At 36.1% G+C, this 20,928-nt stretch overlaps 1 protein-coding gene across 2 annotated transcripts in view; it reads left to right on the top strand.

Moving 5' to 3' along the window:
* ABCB11 (ATP binding cassette subfamily B member 11) overlaps positions 1-20,928 on the top strand; it is a 111,390-nt gene that overhangs the window by 4,693 nt on the left and 85,769 nt on the right. Inside the window, exons 2-5 of one of the 2 annotated variants that reach the window (XM_015110292.3) lie at positions 9,508-9,610; positions 10,881-10,902; positions 13,329-13,380; positions 14,172-14,410. In XM_015110292.3, coding sequence (XP_014965778.2) covers positions 9,535-9,610; positions 10,881-10,902; positions 13,329-13,380; positions 14,172-14,410 — 389 coding nt within the window. In that variant the 5' untranslated portion in view covers positions 9,508-9,534. Of the gene's footprint in view, positions 1-9,507; positions 9,611-10,880; positions 10,903-13,328; positions 13,381-14,143; positions 14,411-20,928 lie in introns of both variants that reach the window. The other variant, XM_015110293.3, reaches the window with a different exon arrangement.

The following is a 20,928-nucleotide window of genomic DNA, read 5'->3' as shown; positions in this document are numbered from 1 at the left end:
TATGATTAGGTGGCCAAAGTCTGCCAACTAGTGCTTAGACATCTCGATTTCCTACTTTGTACTCCTAGATTCCCTTAAGTTTATTGGAAGATACATTTTTCTGGAATGCCTTGAAAATTCTCAGTCTGTTTCTGAAGAGATTTTGGGGAGGTTAAAATAATTTAATATATTAAATTGCACAGCAAAAATGAAATAACATTGAATCTTATTTTCAACTATGAGTTTTCTTGTGTTAGTTTAAGTAAAATTTCATTATTGAAAATTTGTTAAGAAACACTAATTAAAGCCTCCTGCAATGTATGAAACTCAAATCAAGTTATTAGGTTAGGTGCTAAAAAAGTGTTGCAGCTAATGGCTGAGAGAGTAGATTTAGATGACATTATATCTGCTTGTAATCAGTGAGGAAAAATAATGTGGCAAAATACTATGGTACTCTTAAATCATAGAAAGTACCGAATGAGGAGGAGCTACGCTCTCAAGAACCTGCAAAACAAATGTGTTTATCACCAAAAACCAGATTCCCACTGCATTTCCAGAGTTTCCGAGACTGGCAGCCATGTCCTCCAGCATCTGCTGTACGAGTTTCCCACCATCTCATCTAATTAAAAAAAAAAAAAAAAAAAGAATTCGCCAGTGGGAGAAAACATGGTCTAATAATATATGTGAGGTATATATTATTCTACATTCATAATGATACAAGGCAATTTGTCTAATATTCAATTCTGAAAACATTGTCTTTTGTGGCAAATATCACAGGCAAGGCTTTCGTTTATTCTTTCTAGTAATTTTGGTTTTTCAGTGTACTTTCCCAAACTCACTGTTATAAAATTCCCAGTGTTTTTGTGGGTACTTGCAAATAATTAAGATTTTCAGCACAATGGCCTTCAAAAGTCTTCACTGCCATTTCTAAGCTGCCCAAAGATAAAGGGACTAGCTTCCATTTCTGACTGAACAACCAGTGCATGCCTTCAGCCCTACAGAGTACACATCTTTTGAAGTATAGCTCCTTGGCATGTCAGAAAAGAACAGTGGACTACCAAAGTTCAGAGTGATGCACTGATGCTGAGAAAAATAAACAAACAAAAGAACACCCTGTTCCATTTTGTAGCTGGCCTGGTACTCACACTTAAGTCACGTTATTCTCTTATTAGACATAAACAATCTCACAGAATACCAACCGCAAAGTCACCCTGAGTCAATGCAAGGTCAGTTCGTGCTTTGTTCTCAGCAAAGGCAAAATCAAGGTCGCTGTCCAACTCACAAAATACCGAACATCTTGCTAAATGAATGACTGCTATTTCTTTATCTAGTCATAACATAGTCCCAGCTTTTTAACAGCATCCAATCTAGAACAAATACCCACTACGTTAGATCCTTCCCCAAATCACCTGATTAAAGCCCAAGTTCTATAATAGGTTCTTTCAACACCGTTTTACTGAGGTACCCACAGCCCCTGACAGTGTGCTCACCCTCGGTGCAATGAGTAGCAAACACAGCTTGTTTCACTACAGGTGTGTTCTTGGTGCTCACTGACTGAGGGGCATTGACAATGCTGTGGGCATAGAGATCCATGCTTGGATGAATTTTTGCCTTTTAGAATGTTACTTTTTTTTTTTTTTTTTTGAGACGGAGTCTCGCTCTGTCGCCCGGGCTGGAGTGCAGTGGCCGGATCTCAGCTCACTGCAAGCTCTGCCTCCGGGGTTTACACCATTCTATTGCCTCAGCCTCCTGAGTAGCTGGGACTACAGGCGCCCACCACCGCGCCTGGCTAGTTTTTTTTTTTTTTGTATTTTTTAGTAGAGACGGGGTTTCACAATGTTAGCCAGGATGGTCTCGATCTCCTGACCTCGTGATCTGCCCGTCTCAGCCTCCCAAAGTGCTGGGATTACAGGCTTGAGCCACCGTGCCCGGCCTAGAATGTTACTTTTAACGGTAAATTAGAAACCACAAAAACGATTTGTAGGGGTATTCAGAAAGAAGCAAAATGTAAGCAATTGAAACCTAATGTATGGAATTGACAAGGGGACACAGAAGGAAAGTAAAGAGAATAGGTTGGTGGATTAGTATTCCTGTGCTTAATGGAGGACAGATTACTACAAATGACCCTGGAAGGGCAGGTGGGGTGGAGGGTCAGGTAGGGGGGACTCAGTCTTTAAGCTTGAAGGGCAAAGGGAACTTCAGCGGCTATCTCCCTTCGTGCTAGCTGCTGTACAAATACAGTTTCATTTCATCTTCCCACCGGTCCTGCGAGGTGGATTTTACCACCATCACCACCACTTCCTGACATGAAAGGTGGAGAAATAAGGATGTGAAGAGAGATTTAAAAATAAATCCAACTACGTAGAGTGAAGCAACAGGTAGTATCAGGATCTGAGAGACTCCAAATTTCGTGGGCAAGACACTAGACCACTGTCCTCTAAACACTGTGAAGTATTTGCACACCAGTGGAAAGAAACCTTTTTAAATGAAGAGCTAAGCCAGAGGAAAAAATAATTGGAGACTAAATTTTTTTAATATTGTATTTTAAAATTAGGAAATGCAATAGTACATCTGTGGTTAAATGTTGTTTATTAGTTTCTCATTATTAAAGAGTGTCTTTGTTTTTTGAAAAAAAGTTTTTGGTTAAAACTTCAAAAATTGTGTAACCAGCAAATGTTACAGTCTCTGAATGTAATACTGCTATAGTGAACAAATTTTGTTCTTGAATAAAAGAATTTTGAATCTGGTTCTTTTAGTATTTTTTAAAGCAGCCTCAGAAACTACTTAATTAAATAACATTTCTCACTCTACTTCTTAATATTCTATTAAGGGATATTCTACAAAATAAGTGATGAGTGCTCCTCAAAACTGCCAAGGTCATCAAAAACAAGGAAAGCGTGAGAAATTGTCATAGCCAAGAGTTGCTTAACAAGATATGACAACTTAATGTAACATGGTAAATTTGGTATCCTAGAGGGAACTCTGGAACAAAAAAGCAATTAGGTGAAAAATAAGGGAATTTGAATAAATTATGCACTCTAGCTAAAAATAATGTATCAATATTGGTTCATTAATACTAATGTAAGATATTTACAGTGTACATTGGTACATTAATACTAATGGAAGACTAATGGAAGACTGGGTGTGGGGTACATGGGAATTTTGTATCATCTTCACAATTTTTCTATAAAATCAAAGCTGCTCAAATTTGTTTAATTAAAGGGATTCCCCAGAGTTAGGAAAAAAAATTATTTTCTGTCATGAAGTATTTTATTTTCTACAAAATGATTTTGTTTTATTTAGGAGTGCTATGCTACTTAAGATGGAAAAATACATGATGATGTTACCCTCCCAAGCTTGCTAACATTAACCCTTTTGTGGCATTATCCAGCTTTCCATTTGTTCTTTTTTAAATTTTATTTTATTTTATTTTAAGTTCCAGGGTACATGTGCAGGATGTGCAGGTTTGTTACTTAGGTAAACGTGTGCCACGGTGGTTTGCTGCACCTGTCAATCCATCACCTAGGTATTGAGCCCGGCATCTATTAGCTATTCTTCCTAATGCTCTCCCCACTGCCCTCCCCCAATAGGCCCCAGTGTGTGTTGTTCCCCTCCGTGTGCTCTCTGTGTCCGTATCATGAAATATTTTAAAGCCACAGGAAAAAAAAAAAAAAAGAGAGAGAGAAAAATTTAATGAACACCAAGTTACCTCATTCCAACTTTATCATATCTTAAACATTATGCCATACTTGCTGAAACTTTTTTTGTTTTAAGAAATTAAAACATGCAGATACCCTGTTTTATCGCAGGGGCCCTCTGAGCCCCTCCCCAGTCTCATTCCACTTCTTTTCCTCAGAGGTAACCACTATCATTAATTCAGTGCTTATTAGTTTCAGGCAAGTCTTTATATTTCTACTGAGTGTCTATATATCTATGAACATTACAAATAGCGATTTGCAGGTAACACATTTTACATAAATGACATCATACAGTATCATTCTGAAACTTTCTGTCTTGTTTGTTTAAATTTACGTTGCTTGAGCTTTATCCATGCAAATTCACTGATTTTAATGTCTAGATAATATTCCATTGTGTATAGAATAATTAATAATTCTATAAATTATTGAATCCAATCCCTTGTTCATTTATATTTTCTCCAAGCTTTTTGTTTCCAAAGAAATACTGCAATAAACAAGCTTACATATATCTCTGCATGTATTTTCTGAGTTTCAACCTTGGCTGTATCACTTACTAACTTGTCCTCTTGAGCTTATAACTTAGTCCTTCATACTTTAGTGCCCTTATCTGAAAATTGGGGATAGTCCTAGTACCCATCTCAGGAGGCTGTTGGGAGGTTTTATGGCATAGCATGTATCAAGCATTTAGAACAGTGCCTGGCACGTATTAAATGCCATATTAGTGTTAACTGTTTTTTAAATTATTAAGGAAAATACCAGAGAAGGATATTCTGGGACCTGGGGTATTAACATTTTTAGCCTTGCTAGATATTTCCAAATTGCTATCCAAAGTCATTCAGTCAATTTCTATTCTCATTAGCTGTGCATGAAAGGACTCCGTCCTCCACATCTTCACAACACTTGGTACTACTGGATATTTCATCTTTGCCAATATTTCAATGAACAGTTTTAGTATTCACTGCTGATCGTTAACCCAAATTTATTCATTAGGGTTGCAAAATAATGATTTTTTAAATTTTATGGATTTTCAAAACTCGGGAATGGATAATGATTTTTTACTGAATACTTTTTGCATCTATGAAAATGATTATTTTTTAACCTTAAATAGTCATTGCATTCCTGGGATCAACATTATTTCATTTTTTTTCATAAACTGCTGAATTACATTTAACATATTTTATTTATCATTTTAAAATCTGTTTTCAGAAGTAATTATAAGCCTATTTTTATCCCTTTTTGTTTTGATGTCAAGATTATACTTGCTTTATAAAATGATTTGGATAGCTTTTCCTGTTTTTATTTTCACCAAAACCATTTGCATAAGATTAGAATTATCTACTGTTTGAAGTTGTAGTAAAATTTGCCTGTAACATTATCTAGCCCTGTTGTTTGTTGAGGTGGGAGACTTTTGAATATTGAACCAATATTTTAATAGCCATTACTTTTTAAGTTTTCTATTCCTTTGTCAACAAATTTTGATAACTCACATTTTTCTAGAAAATTAATCTTAACCTGGTTTTCAAATTTACTACCATAAAATTACTCATAGTATTTGCTTATGATTTAAAACTTTATTTATTTTATCTTTCCCATTTTCTATTAGTATTTGTGATTTATATCTCTTTTCTTCAACAGTCTTATTGACTTGCGTGTTTTTAGTTATTTCAAAAAACAACTTTTGAATTGATATATCCTTTCCACTGTTTTTCATTTTATATTGTTTTCTATCTTATAAATCTTGCATTTTTATGGGTTCTTGATTAAAACAAATTCATTTATTAATCTCTTAAAAAACAAAATGCATTTATCTTTATAAATAAATCTTGAAGTATCTCTTTAGCTGTAGCCCACAAGATTTTATATATTTTTTATCACTGTGTTTTAAATATTTTCTATTTCTGTCGTGATTTCATCCTTAACCCATAGTTATATGAATATGTATTTTAAAGTTTGTAACACACACACAATTTGACTGATTATATGTGTGTTTTACTAGTGTTTAATTTTTTAGTTTTTATTTAATTGCATTGTCAGAATATACACTCTTAAGAATAACAACACTATAAAGAAATACATAGTTTTTTATTTGTTGACATTTTTGATGGCTTATTAATGGGTAAGTTTTTAAAAAGTGCCAAATGTAATTGAAAAATGTCTTGGTTACAGGTTCCATAGTAATGAAATTTGTCATGAAAATCTATGGACATTGTGTTACAATTATAATTAAATATATATTTTATTAAATCAGATGAAATTGCCAATATTTAATCTTTTTTTACTTAGAAAGTTCAACTAATATGTGAACAATGTCCAACCAAATTTTAAGAAAAACAAATTTTTTATAGTAAATTATATAAAATTACTTATTTTTTATTTTAAAAGCTTTTATGTTTTCTAATTTTTTGTCTGTTTATCAGTTTCTAATAAAGGTATGTTTAAATTTTTCATTACAATTGCAGGTTATGTTGTGTTAGGTTGCTGGGTATATACAGTCCAATAATTGATTTGTCTTCTAGCTGGATTGTACTTTTAATTATTACATGTCCTTTATTATATCCATTATTGTTTTGAGCATTTGTCTGACATTAACATAACAGCTTTGAGAAATCAGTATTTGTATGACATATCCTTTTCATCCTTTAATTTTTGACCATTTTTATGATTTTATAAATTATTTCTTTTATAATAAGTATATGTCTGGATTGGCTGGGTGTGATGTCTCACGCCTGTAATCTCAGCATTTTGGGAGGCTGAGGCAGATGGATCATCTGAGGCCAGGAGTTTGAGACCAGCCTGGCCGATATGGTGAAACCCCATCTCTACTAAAAATACAAAAATTATCCAGGCATGGTGGTGCACACCTGTAATCTCAGCTACTTGGGAGGCTGAGGCAGGAGAATCACATGAACCCAGGAAGTGGAGGTTGCAGTGAGCCGAGATCATGCCACTGTACTCCAGCCTGGGTAACAGAGCAACACTCCGTTTCAAAAAGAAAAAAAAAAGTATATGTTTGGACTTTTAAAAATTCCATAAACTGACCTGTCTTTTTTTAAAAAAACAACTTTTTGAGGGTATAATTTACATATCATAGAGTTCACCTATTTAAAGTATTCAATGGTTTTCAGTATATTAACAGAGTTGTGCGACCATCACCATATTCTAACTTTAGAACATTTTCTTCATCCCCAAAAGAAATCTGTTACCAGTCACTCCTCATTCCCCTCCCACCCCTACCCCTACCCCCGTATTAGGCAACTACTTATTTATTTTCTGTCTCTACAGATATGCCTATCTTGGACATTTCATGTAAATAGAATCATACAGTATGTGATCTTTTGAGACTGTCTTCTTTCATGTAGCATGATTTTGAGGTTCATCTGTGTAGTATGTATCAGTACTTCAATCTACATACATTTACCATAATTACTGAACCATTTGTACTATTTTCAATAACCTTCGTTTATATTTTCTGTTTGTTATGCTTTTTAAAGTTTCTTTAGTTTTTTTTAACTTTTGTTGGATTGATGAAGTTTTCTACATACTCAGTTTTCAATCCGTGCTTATTTAGAAGCTATGGATTTTACTGGTACTTTTTCATTGCTTTTTCTTAAAATTTGCAGATATTGGTTGAACTTTGTTCAGATATTAGTTGAACCTTGTAATTAAAAAATGGTTAAATATTGGCAATTTCATTTCATTTAATCAAATATATATTTAATTATAATAGTATAAATATATATTTAATTATAATAGTATAAATATATATTTAATTATAATTGTAAAACAATGTCCTTAGATTGTCATGACAATGAACCTAACATACTTTATCTGCATATTGAACACCTTATCTTGTGTTCAAGATACACTCGTATCTACACTATTGTGTAGAGTTTTAATTATGCTCTTTTGAAATATAAAAGGTTATACTTGGTATCAATATTTGATTGGCCGTCCTGACATATTTTGTTAACTCTTGTGCTCACCCTTGTTTCTCTCTTTCACGGCTCCCTTCTGGATACTCCTTCTGGCTAAGGCACATCCTCTAGTTGTTGTTTTATGCAGGTCCGTAAGTGGCAACTCTCTTGACTTTGAATGTTTGGAAAGATGCTGAATGATTTTTTGGCTCAGTATAAAATTCTAGGATAAAGATTACTTTTTCCCTCATCACTTTGAAGACTTTACTCCACTGTTTTCTAGCCTCTACTGCTGATGAGAAAATTTCTGTCAGTCTGTTCTTTATATTTGGATAATGCATTTTCCCCTTTTACAGTGTTTAGGATAGATTTTGTTTATTCTTGATGCTTTACTACAGTTTGATTCTTGAACAACACAGGTTTGAACTGTGCAGGTCCATTTATATGGGGATTGTTTCCAACCAATCTCAGTGAAAAATACAGTATTCTCAGGATGCAAAACCAGTGGATATGGAGAGCCAACTTTTCCTGTGCTCAAGTTCTGCAAGCCGACTGCGGGACTCGTGTATACCTGGATTTTGGTATATGCAGATTTTGGTATATGTGGGAGTGCTAGAACCAATCTCCTGCATATACTGAGGGACATTTCTAGATAATGTATTTAAGTTTTGACTGATGTTTATTCCAATCAATTATTGGAGCCTACTGTTAATTTGAAGAATCAGGTTATTGCTTCTGGAAAATTCTTAGTAATTATCTCTTTAATTGTTACACTTCTGTCATTCTCCACTCTCTGCTTCTGGGATTCCAATTAGGTGAGTTCAGTTTTTCATAATTCCCCCTTCCTCTCTCTTATTTGTACATGTGTGTATATATGTATATAATATATATCACTGTCTCCTCCTATAACCTCCATGGGTCTGCATTTCATCATAAGAAATAGCTGCTTCAATGCTGGGCAGCAGTTTCCTCAGGGTCTTCTCAGCAGTGCAAGAGACCCACATTAGCTCCTCTGGCTCCAAGCAAAGAGATGGTCTCTAGCTCCCTGTTTGATTTGGGGCACTTACAGTCCTCTCAGGAGCTAAACTCTCACACTCGTCTGCATCCAGACCCTGAGGGGGAAATACCAGCTGCTTCTGTGCTCTGTTTACTCTTTGGTGCTTCTCTGCCATTTCTGGTTCCTGAAGATGTTTATTTTTATTTGCTTGAGTCCAACTGTATCTCTTTAAAAACATGTTATCCATCATTGCTATATATTTGAAGCAGAGAAAGTTAGTGAAGCATAAACTTCATGCTGAATCTAGCGTCTATATCCTGGAATTCTCTGCCTGTGCCCTCTATAAACTGATTTTTCCACTGTGAATAAGACTAACCATGACTCTGTTGACATTTACATTTTATTTAGACAATGTCTCCTTTCTGTTCCTTTGAGCCAAGCTCGACTCACCTTATCTTGAGGTTGCATTTACAAAAGAACACTGAAGGTTACCCAACAGTATGTGGGTGTTATTCATCAACTACAGCAACTCAAGAATATCACCAGTTGGTTTGCCTTTCTCATAGTTTTCACGTTTTCTCATTAAAAATAAATAAAGCACAGATAAGCATAAAGTATAACCACCCATCCAACAACGAGAGGACAATTGATCAATGGTTTTGGTTTATCTTTCCTATAATTAAGCTATAGAAAACAACCATCCATGTAATAACTAGAGAAAACCTTCATCAATGGCTGTAGCTTATCTTTCCTGATAATCAGGTTCTTTCAGGGAGTTATTAACCAATTTAAAAACCTGCTTTTGTCTGAGATTGATTAGTGAAGATTATTTCTTGAACCAAATTGTTTTTTTCATTTGGCTACTTTGGTTAAAGAAGAAAGAAAAGATAATAATTGCAATGATTCTTTTATTTTATAGTTTTGTTGCCTGCAGATTGCAATTACCATGTCTGACCCAGTAATTCTTCGAAGTGTAAAGAAATTTGGAGAGGAGAATGGTGGTTTTGAGTCAGATAAATCATGTAAGTGACTTTTTTCTCTCACTGCATCTTGTACAAGGAGAGGCGAGAACAAAGGTGGGACAAGTTGGTGAAGTCTCAAGGAGCAGAAAATATTCAGCAACAGTAGGTAGAACTATCATTGGGTGTGATCCTTACACACAACTCTGTGGCTCTCCCTAGAAGCCACATAATGTACTATCTGAAAGCACTAGGTAAGAACACACCAAGTGTGGGTAAATGAAAGCATCCCTCACCAACCCCTTTCCTAGGTAGAGTAAGGTTGTTCCAGCAGTGGCTGTTATGACTAACTTTATTCCTGTATTGTTATTATTAATCATAATTTAGTAAGTGCTCTTCCTTAGGAAGAGCTGTGCCCAGACTCTGCAGACCAGAATGAGATCATGTGGAGGGGCCTGTAGCACTAGCACCTGGGATGTCTTGGGCTCAGATGGTTCTAAGCTGTTGTTTTCTAACCCTATGATTTTATATTTTACAGATGACAAAATTGAGACTCGGATATGTTTTTGAAACTTGGCAAGGGTCACATGAGTAAAATTAATGGAACCATAATTCTAATCAAACTGTTGTGTTTGATTACCAAGCCCAGGATATTGCCATCTGTCAACATTATCATGCCTCTTTACTTTAATAAGAGTAAAGAGGCATGATAGTGTTGGATGACAAAACTCCCGAGTGGCTTCCTTACACCCCTCGCTATAACCCCCGACTTTCACCTCCTGCCCTGCATCTGTTCTGACCTACACTGGGGAAAACAGTATGTGTCTCAATCCTATGGTTTCTACTGGTGTAGAAGTGTCAATGACATCTTGTTATTAACATCTTATTGTTAATTTGTGGTCTATATTTTAAACAGATAAATTCTGATGCTTTTAAAGAACCAAACAATAAAACAATAAATAAATATCAATTTTATTTTGTAGTTCAAAAAGTCAGATCTTCTTCAGCTAATTTAGAAATGTTGCTGTCTGTTTGATATTCAGATGGTGCAAATATTTCATGTCCTGAAGAAAAGTCTGTAAATGAGTAAACGTAGCAGCACTCCTGGACCCTAATGAGTGTCTTCGTGTGTGTGTGCGTGTGTGTGCATGTAGAGAGAGAGAGAGAGAGAGAACGTGAGCAGGAAAAAAGAAAAGGCCAATAATCATTTGGTAATATTCCATGAATAAAGGTAATTTATAGGAATATTTTTCCAGAGCAAATTTCTTAATGACTGTATTGCATTTTGTCATTATTATTAACTGCTTTTTTGCACTGATTTTTTTTCTGACAGATAATAATGATAAGAAATCAAGGTAAGTGACTGCAGCATCTTTTCTAGAATAACTCCATAATATTCATATCAACGGCACAAAGCAGAGAATATTTTCATGCACATTGCACTTCATATAAAATAATATATATAATCCATTCTTTTTCTCTTTAAAACATTACTATAATTTGATTTTTAAAACCTTTTGGAAAATCGCTTCTGGATTGAGTCCAAATCTCCCTCGTGTATTCAGGAATGGCACAGAACTCCTGACCTAAGAGGGAAGAAGAAAAGTTGAACAACAAGTATAATTTCATGGGCATTGGGGAGGTCCCTAAACCCCAAATTCTTGCCACAGGCAAAGAGTAGAAACCTAAAGTGTTATTATTGCATATTTCTCTTTAGCTAAAGATTTTGAATTCTCATATAGAACAAATATAAGCTAATCACAGTCTGGTATGAAGGCAGGATTAGATGAGGTCTAATTTAGAAGACAGAAGTGAGACATCAGGTAAGTTCCTGAAGTGGAGGTGGTGGAAAGGGAAGGGTTAAAGGTATTTTAGAAATTTTAAGTAATTCACAGCAGAGGGAGGGAGTGGGAGTGGTAAGATTAGCTTTGGGCTGGTAGTGGTCAGGTCAGCCTGGGCCTCTGAGAACCACATATTTCTTATTGGGTGGGAAATTTTAAAAATGGGTGTGGATGTAGATGAATGGCAAGGAGAGGATGAGTAGGAAGTTGAATGAGTTGTTTTGTTTTTAGAGGAGGTGAGCGTGGAATGAGAAGAACACAGCAAAAGTTTACCAGAGCTGCTGAGAGGAACGGGAGCGATCTGTAGAGGAATGAAATGTGCATTGCATGTTGAGCTGGAGAGCACACATTCACTCCATTAATTCATTCATTTTGCAAATATTAATTGAGTGTCTATTTGGTATCAGACACTATTGTAGGTGCTGAGGGTACAGAAGGTACAGAAAAGAACAAAATAGGCAAAAGTGTCTGCCCTTGAGGAGTTTACATTTTAGTGAGGGAGATATAATAAACACTGTAAATAAATCAAATGTATAGCATGGTAGCTAGTGATAATCTATCACTTTCTTTCTGAGAAGGAAAAATAAACATGGAAATGGAGCTATGAAATGGTATGTGGGGCGTGGGGTTGAAATTTTAAAGACTTTGGCCAGGGAAGACTCTGTTGAGTAGGTGACTTTTGAAGGAAGGTCTAGCGGGGGTAGTGGAGCTGTCCCTATGGTTACCTAAAGAAAATGCATCTGGGGAGAGGGACTAGCAGGTGCCCGCACCCAGAGGTGGGAACAGCTGGGCATGGACAAAGGTCAGCAAGAGGCCAGGAGAGTGGGGTGTTGAGAACTAGAATATAGTTGGAGGAGATGAGGTCAGAGAGCTAAGGGCCAGACCGTGGGGAGTCTCAGAAAAAAATTGGGATTCTTTTCTGGGCCAGAAGGGAAGCTTAGGGCAGCTGAGTACTAGACTCTGCCTGTCTTGGTATCCATTCACAAGGTGGTAAGGTTGTGTTCAGCAGGCCCAGCAGCCTGGCTTAAGGAGAAGAGGGCAAACAGCTGGATGGATGCAGGATGAAGTTTACAAGGATGATGTAGAGATAATAATTGACGATGATGGTGAGAGTGTGGTTCAAATGCCTGGCAGAGGGACCTTGGCTGCATGGGGAAGGAAGAAAAATCTTAATGGGGTTTAGCAATGGAAGGAAATGAAGGATTTAAGGGACTGCACGGCTCAAGTGAGGCTGATGAATAGGTGTGGAAGGAGGAAAGAAGTGAGAAAATGAAATACATGGGCAGTCACAGAGTGCCAAGGAGTTACACATGTCAGACAGTAGTTCCTGGTGACAGCAAGGTCCAGGGTGTATTCATGGACTGGGTGACTCAGGTTAAGTCAAGATCCCCGAAGTTGAAGAGGTCAAATACAGGTTAAACATGGCCTTATGGGAAATGAAATGAATGAGAAATATTAAGGAAATATGATTCTATGAAAAGTATGGGCATGTTCTTGAATTTTTCATCATATCAACATTATTTAAGGTAGTTGTAAACTTTTTGAGTGTGAGGAAACTTTAAAATTAGCTAATCCAACGACTTCAGCTTCCCCATGAGGAAATGCAGTCACAAATAGATTGAGGGTCATGACTGAGGGCAAAAAGTTATTTGTTGGTATAACTGGGAGTATAGAGGACTTTTTACTTTCTCTCCATACCTCTCAGGTGTTCCTCTCTGTGAATCGCTAGTGAACCTGAGATTGAGCTATACTGAAATCTCTAGAAGAGGTAAATCTAGAAGAATAAAGCTTGTGTTTAAGATATCAGGCTTGGCCAGAATTTCCCAGCCAGTGAGGATTTTCTTTCTTACTAAAGAATAACTCATAAAATCACCACCTAGGGATAATTTCCCATTGTGTTGGAAAGGATGGTCTTTAAATCCCTATGTTTTTCTCCTCAGGTTACAAGATGAGAAGAAAGGTGATGGCATTCGAGTTGGCTTCTTTCAATTGGTAATAAAACTGTGTTGATTTATGGCAGTGACTGTGCAACTATAAATTGTTTAGATCATGAAAGGAGTGTTAAATCTTTAGTCATATTGGTAGGTTTTTAACTTCAGTGATCACTTTTTCAGTCATAGGCTTTGCCGATGTGATAACATGCTGAATAACTATTAGAAATATGTTGCTCATAAAACATACAAATCCTGTCCAATAGATCAGAAAAATGTCTTGGAAAATTATCACTCAGCCCATGGTTATCATATTTGTAAGGAAAGTCATCACAACAATCACATTATATATATTTATTCTTATGACAAATCTTTAGAAATTTCATAGTATAGGTATTTACCCCAAATTTGCTCAGGATGGAGGCATTTCTAGGCTTAAACCGGCACTCTTCATTGTCACTATCAGTTGTACAAAACAATTTATACTGTTGCTGAATGCCCCACACAGTTTATCTACTTGTCAGTGGCATCACTGATAGTGATTATTTTCCCCTTGAGTTGTAGATGAGTAGCTAAAAACTAAAGTCAGCTCCTGAAATAAACAGAATGAATTCAGAGACCAGGAAATTTATAACATGATCTAACAATTAAGAGTCTAATGTTTTAGATAATTGATGTACCATGCCATTTATTTCAATATAATTAGTACGAACCTGCTGCTCAATTAAGATGATTCCCATGAAATTTGGTGTTGAGTACTATTCATCGGAATCTAGTAACTAAAATTAAATAGTCCTCCTACCTCTCCCGCTTTTCACCCATAGATGATCTCTGAACCCTTTGTTTTTCAAGTTTCGGTTTTCTTCATCAACTGACATTTGGCTGATGTTTGTGGGAAGTTTGTGTGCGTTTCTCCATGGAATAGCCCAGCCAGGCGTGCTGCTCATTTTTGGCACAATGACAGATGTTTTTATTGACTATGACATTGAATTACAAGAACTCCAGATTCCAGGAAAAGCATGTGTGAATAACACCATCGTATGGACTAACAGCTCCCTCAACCAGACCATGACAAATGGAACACATTGTGGGTAGGTTGTTTTTTCTTTATTTTTTACTTTTTTTTGCTCATATCTTAAATTGTAATTCAAGATATATAGAGGGGATTTTACTGACTGAACTGGAGTGGTATCTAACACAAAGAGAATAGAAACATGAGTTTACCCATATTTCCAGAAATTACACTGCCTCAAGTTTCCTTCTATCTTACTATGTTTTAAAATCTTAACAGAAACAGGATTGAAAGTCACTCATCAAATACATCGGTAAATTGTAACCACTTCATTGAGTATAGGCTTGAGCTTGATAACACCAATACTTAACGCCACTAGGGAGGTGACCCATGAATTTTACTTGAGTATCATCTCTAAGAGTTCTTTTTTTACTGCCCCACTAACTCCCCTCTGCCCCTTAGCTTTGTGGCTGTGGCTGTGGCTGGTGATCCACTTGATCCTAACCCTTCCATTTGTAATGGGAATTTCATGAACATACTGCATTACTTGGAGTAGGGGATACTAGTCTCAACCAATAGTTGAGTGTGTTTTCTTCTTCTTCTTCTTCTTTTTTTTTTTTTTTTGATGGAGTCTCCTCTTTCACCCAGGCTGGAGTACAGTAGTGTGATCTTGGCTCACTGCAGCCTCCGCCTCCTGGGTTCAAGCGATTCTCATGACTCAGCCTCCTGAGTAGCTGGTATTACAGGCATTTGCCACTACGCCCAGCTAAGTTTTGTATTTTTAGTAGAGACGGGGTTTCACCATTTTGGCCAGGCTGGTCTCAGTCTCTTCAGGTGATCTGCCTGCCTCGGCTTCCCAAAGTGCTGAGATTACAGGCGTGAGAAAACTGGTGCAGTGCTGTGATCAGAGGCAACCATGCAGAAGTAGCCAGAACTCACACAGACACAGTCACTATGCTACTGTTCTCTTTGTGATAAGCCTGACAGGCCACCTTGTAATCAGTGAATCCATCATGTACTCAGGACTGACTCATTGTCATAGCATGGACTTTGCAATGTGCCTCATGCTGCCTCAAGTTCAGAACAAGCTTATTTGCACGTACGAACCCACATATTCAGGTTCAAGAATGAAGGGTGGGGCACATCTTGGCTAGAAAGACACTAGGAATGGCTCCCTCAAAGGAATTTATAGTTTTCACCTTCATTTTTGAAATTTTCTATAGGTTTGATTCCAGACTATGAATGAGTCCTTCAAAATCATTGACACTCTTCCATAATATTATCTCTCTTAGAGTCTTTCATTCATTTACTCATTCAACCAAAATTTTTTTAAACATCAACTGCATACCAGGAACTCATGAAAGCATCAAGGACACAGTTGTCTTAAGAGTATGGTCCCAGCCAGGCATGGTGGCTCATGCCTATAATTGTGACACTTTGGGAGGGTGAGACAGGAGGATCGTTTGAGCCCAGAAGTTCGAGACAAGCCTGGGCAACATAGTGAGACCCTGTCTCTACAAAAAAAGTTTTTAAAAATAGCTTGGCTTTGTGGTATGCACCTGTCATCCCAGCTACTTGAGAGGCTGAGATGGGAAGATCATTTGGGCCTGGGTGTTTGTGGCTGCAGTTGCCTGTGATCGTGTGGGTGACAGAATGAGATCCCATCTCAGAAAAACCAGGAGTCATGATCCCTATCTTTGTGAAGCTTAAGCCTAGTAAGCCATCATTCAGTTAATGATCATTTAAAAAATATGTAGTGACAGACTTGGAGGTACCTGATAGAAAACACAGGATAATATACAATGTGAATTATTCTTTATAAACAACAAGTCTACTCATTCTATATAAGTTCCCTAATGTCTAAATATGTACGTTTCTTTTCTAAAATTGGAAGTTTCTTTTCATTTGAAAAACTCAGAGCAATTTGTATAAAAGAGAGACTGAGTTCAACGAAAGTCTTTGAAATCCTTCATTTATGTTGGAGGACAGAAGTGAACTGCTTTTTACAGAGGGGTTTGACCGCAAAACATAAAATTAATCATTCTCCCCTTTGAGAAAAAAACTGCATTCAGACCTATGTGTGATGTAAATTGACCCAAACTTATGAAGATAAGTTTTGAGGAAAAAGTCCTCAAGTATATCTTATTATGCCTTAAAATTTGGAAATAAATGTTGGAGGGGTCAAAATTTGAGGCATATACATGATACTAGGTGCTTATGAATATTTGTCTAATGAATTAAAGAATGAATCTACTTTCAACATTTGCATCCTGGCCATCTATTAAAAAGGAATTCTCTAGTGGCCACTCATTACTCACTGTCTTCATTGTTACTGGATCACATACCCGAAGGCCAGCAAAGAATATGAACTGAAGCTTTCCGAAGTCCATTGGCTTTGGCTGAATTCACATGATACCAAATGTGAATGGACATTTGTCCTTTTCTTTTTTAAAAAAAATTCATACAGATAGCTGAAATTGTATGGACTATACCTTTCTAGGCATGTCTTTACTAGGAACTCCTTGATGAGTTAAATACTTTCATTGTGAGTTATTATGATCATTGACATGAATACTATTTGTCTTCTGAATAACATGTTTGTTTAGCTGTTATGTGGTAAGATCACTGTGAATATGGACTTGGGTGGGGCAGAGGAGAAGAGAGAGGACATTTTCCTACTTGTAAGTAGTTTATATACCTCCAAAGTCACCCAAACTATTTGCAAGTTTTTTTCATGGAAAAAGTGTATCATTAAAGGTACAGTTTCTCCTTTTATTATAATAGATATATTAGTCTTAGAATATACAAGACAACCCAATAATTTTAGCAACAAAAGCATGTATGTGTAGTGACAGGAGCTGGTTTTACTCTTTTATTATATTGGTTTCCACGTGTCAATTGTAATCTATTGGATGGAATTTTTAAGTTAAAGCCTTCCAGATGGTTGTCAGTGAATTACACTGATAAGGATTACAGAGCGTCAGGTCTCTTGATTAACTTATCAGAATTTCTGGTCAGAACAGTTAAATAATAAGATAAAAAAAATGAAAGCAGATGAAGGAATAGGAAGTTAAAATACCACAATTGCAATTTCGTTTTATTTTCGTTTATCCAATTAAAGTTTAAACACTCAAATGGAAGCCACAAAGTCTCATGTAACTTAATTATGAAAGAGACATACCATAATTTCTGCCATATTCTATGAGTCACAGAAACCAACCCTGGTATAGTTTGGGAGGAGTCTAAACAAGTGTGAATGCTGAGAGATGAGAATTTTAGGGGCCCTTTGGAGGCTGATTACTACTGTGGGCATTGGGGAGCTCAAGTTTTCGCTTCCTTTCATACAGATAAATCAATGCAGAAATCTAGGCCTGTCCTTTCACTTGGATTTCAGTCTAAGAATATAGACTGAAATGTATATTCAGTTTGTATAAGCAAGCACTATTTTCAAGCTAGACAGTTTAGGCTATATAATTTTATAACAGCTTTATTGAGATACAATTCACATACCATAAAATTCACCCACTTGAAGTGTACAATTAGATGTTTTTTAGTATATTTATATTTACAGAGTTGTGCATTCACTGCCACAGTCAATTTCAGAACATTTTCATTACTAAAAAAAGAAACCCCTTGCCCCTCGGCCATCACTTTCTAGTACCTCATCCTCCTCCCTATCCCTAGGCAACCACTAATCTGCTTTCTGACTGTAGATTTGCCTATTCTGGACATGTATATTAATAATATCATATAATATGTGATCCTTTGAGATTGGCTTCTTTAACTTAAGCATATGTTTTTTGCAGTTCATCCACTTGTAGCATGAATCAATATTTTCTTTTTATTGCTAAATAATATTTAATTACATGGCTATAATCCATGTTATGTATCTGTTCATCAGTTGATGGACATTTGGATTGTTCCCACTTTTGAGCTATTACAAATAATTCTGCTGTGAACATTTGTATACAGATTTTTGTGTGAACATGTTTCCATTTCTCTTGGGTACGTGCCTAAGAGTGGAATTGTTGTATCACATGGTAACTCTATGTTTAACTATTCTAGGAACTACCAGACTATTTTCCACAGTGACTGCACCATTTACATTTCTGCTAACAGTGTATGAGGGTTCTAATTTCTCCACATCCTCAACAGCACTTGTTATTTAGTATCCATGATATCACTCCTAGACAGAATAATGACCCCCAAAGATATCCCGGTCCTTATCCCTAGAATCTGTGAATGTTACCTTGTATGGGAAAAGGGTCTATGCAGATGTGATTCAGTAAAGGATATCGAGATGGGGGAGACTATCCTGGATTATCCAGGTGGGCCCTAAATGCAGTCATGTGTGTTCTTAAAAGGGACAGTTGCTAAGAAGAAGGCAGAGGGGGATTTGCCTGTAGAGAGAAGAGTAGAGGCAAGGTGACTACAGAAAAAAAGAATGAAATGACATTGCCACAGCCGATGAGTGCCAGCAGCTGTCAAGAGCTGGAAGAAGCAAGGAGAAATTTCTCCCTTAGAGCCTTAGGAGGGAACACAGCCTAGTCAGCACCTTGATTTCCACCCAGCGAAGCTGATTTTGGGCATGTGAGGGGATCCATTTCTCTTGTTTTAATTGTGATAATTGTTACAGCAGTCATAGGAAACCAATACAATAGCCATCCTAGGGAACACAAAGTGGAATCTCTTTGTGGTTTTGATTTGCATTTCTCTGAGGACTAGTGATGTTGGCTTCTTTTTAGGTGCTTTTTGGCCATTTGCACATCTTCTTCAGAAAAATATCTATTCAGATCTTTTATTTGGAAATAAATAATATAACAAAATATGTATTCAGCCCCTTTTAAAACTGGGATATATGTCTATTGATTATTGAGTTGTAGGAATTCTTTATATATTATAGATGTAAGTTCCTTATCAGAGATACAATTTGCAAACAATTTTTCTCATTCTTTGGGTGTCTTTCTAACTTCTTGATAATTATCTTTGAAACACTAAGGTGTTTAATTTTGGTGATGTCTAGTTTGTTCTTTTGTTGCTTCTGAATTGGTGTCATATCTAAGAAACCATTGCCAAATCCAAAGTCTTGATAATTATCTTTGAACCACTAAAGTGTTTAATTATGGTGATGTCTAGTTTATTCTTTTGTTGCTTCTGAATTGATGTCATATCTAAGAAACCATTGCCAAAGCCAAGGTCATGAACATTACACTTGTTTTCTTTTAATGGCTCTGACCATGCGAAGTGCCAGTTTCCCCTTCATCTTCCACCATAAGTGTGAGATTCCTAAGGCCTTCCCAGAAACTGAGCAGATGCTCTAATGCTTCCTGTACAGCCTGCAGAATTATGACCCAATTAAACCTCTTTTCTTTATAAGTTACCCAGTCAGAAGTATTTCTTTATAGCAGCGTGAGAGTAAACTCATACACTCTTATGGTTAGTCTATGATCTACTTTGAGTAAATTAGGGTGAATTAGGGGTCCAAATTGATTCCTATCTGCATGAATAGCCAGTTGTTCCAGCACCATTTGTTGGAAAAACTATTTTTTCCCTATTGAATAATCTCAGAATCCTTATCAAAATCAATTTACTGTAATTAAGAGGGTTTATTTGTGAACTCTTAATGCTATTCCATTGACCTACACATCCACATGCCAGTAACACACTGTTTTGATTACTGTAGCTTTATAGTAAGTTTTGAAATCAAGAAGTGTAAGTCTGCTACTAGGGATTCTCTATTCTGGGTCTCTTGGATTTTCATATAAATTGTTTAACTTCTGCAAAGAAGTCAGCTAGAATGCTAGGAATTACATTGAATCTGTAGATCAATTTAAGGAATATTTCCGTCTTAACAATATTAAGTCTTCTGATTCATGATCCACTTATTTGAGTCTGTTTTAATTTATTTCAGCAAGGTTTTATAGTTTTCAGAATATTTTGCAATTTTCTGTTAAACTGATTGCTAGGTATTTTATTATTTTTGATGTTATCATTAATGGAATTTTTTTCTTAATTTTCTTTTCAGTTTGCCCATTGCTACTATAGCAAAATACAATTTTTTTTTTTTTTGTATATTGATCTTTTATCCTAAACCTAGCTGAACTACTTATGAGTTCAATAGGTTTTAGTGGGTTCTTTAGGATTTTTTATACAAGACCGTATCATCTGCAAATAAAAATAACTATACATTTTCCTTTCCAATCTAGCTGCCTTTTTTATTTTATTTTATTGCCTAATTGTTTTGGCCCAAACCTCCAGTACAATGTTGAGTAGAAGTGGTGAGAGAACACATGCCTGTCTTATTCCTATCTTAGGGGGTAAGCGTTTAGTCTTTCACCATTAAGTATGACATTAGCTATGACTTTTTCGTAAGCGTCCTTTATTATGTTGAGGAAGTTCCCTTCTAATCCTAGTTAGTAGAACGTTCTAACCATTAAGTCATGAATTTAGTCATGTGCTTCATCTACATCTATTAAGATGATCATGCAGTTTTGCCCATTATAATACTGATATGGTATGTTACATCAATGTATTTTCATATGTTGAATTACCTTTGCACTCCTTGAATAAATCCCACCGGGTAATAATGAGTAATCA

This window comes from Macaca mulatta, chromosome 12, assembly GCF_049350105.2.
Source record: "Macaca mulatta isolate MMU2019108-1 chromosome 12, T2T-MMU8v2.0, whole genome shotgun sequence".
Classification (NCBI taxonomy): domain Eukaryota; kingdom Metazoa; phylum Chordata; class Mammalia; order Primates; family Cercopithecidae; genus Macaca; species Macaca mulatta.
The sequence above is the reverse complement of the archived record's forward strand: the minus strand, read 5'-3'. Positions and strand labels throughout refer to the sequence as shown.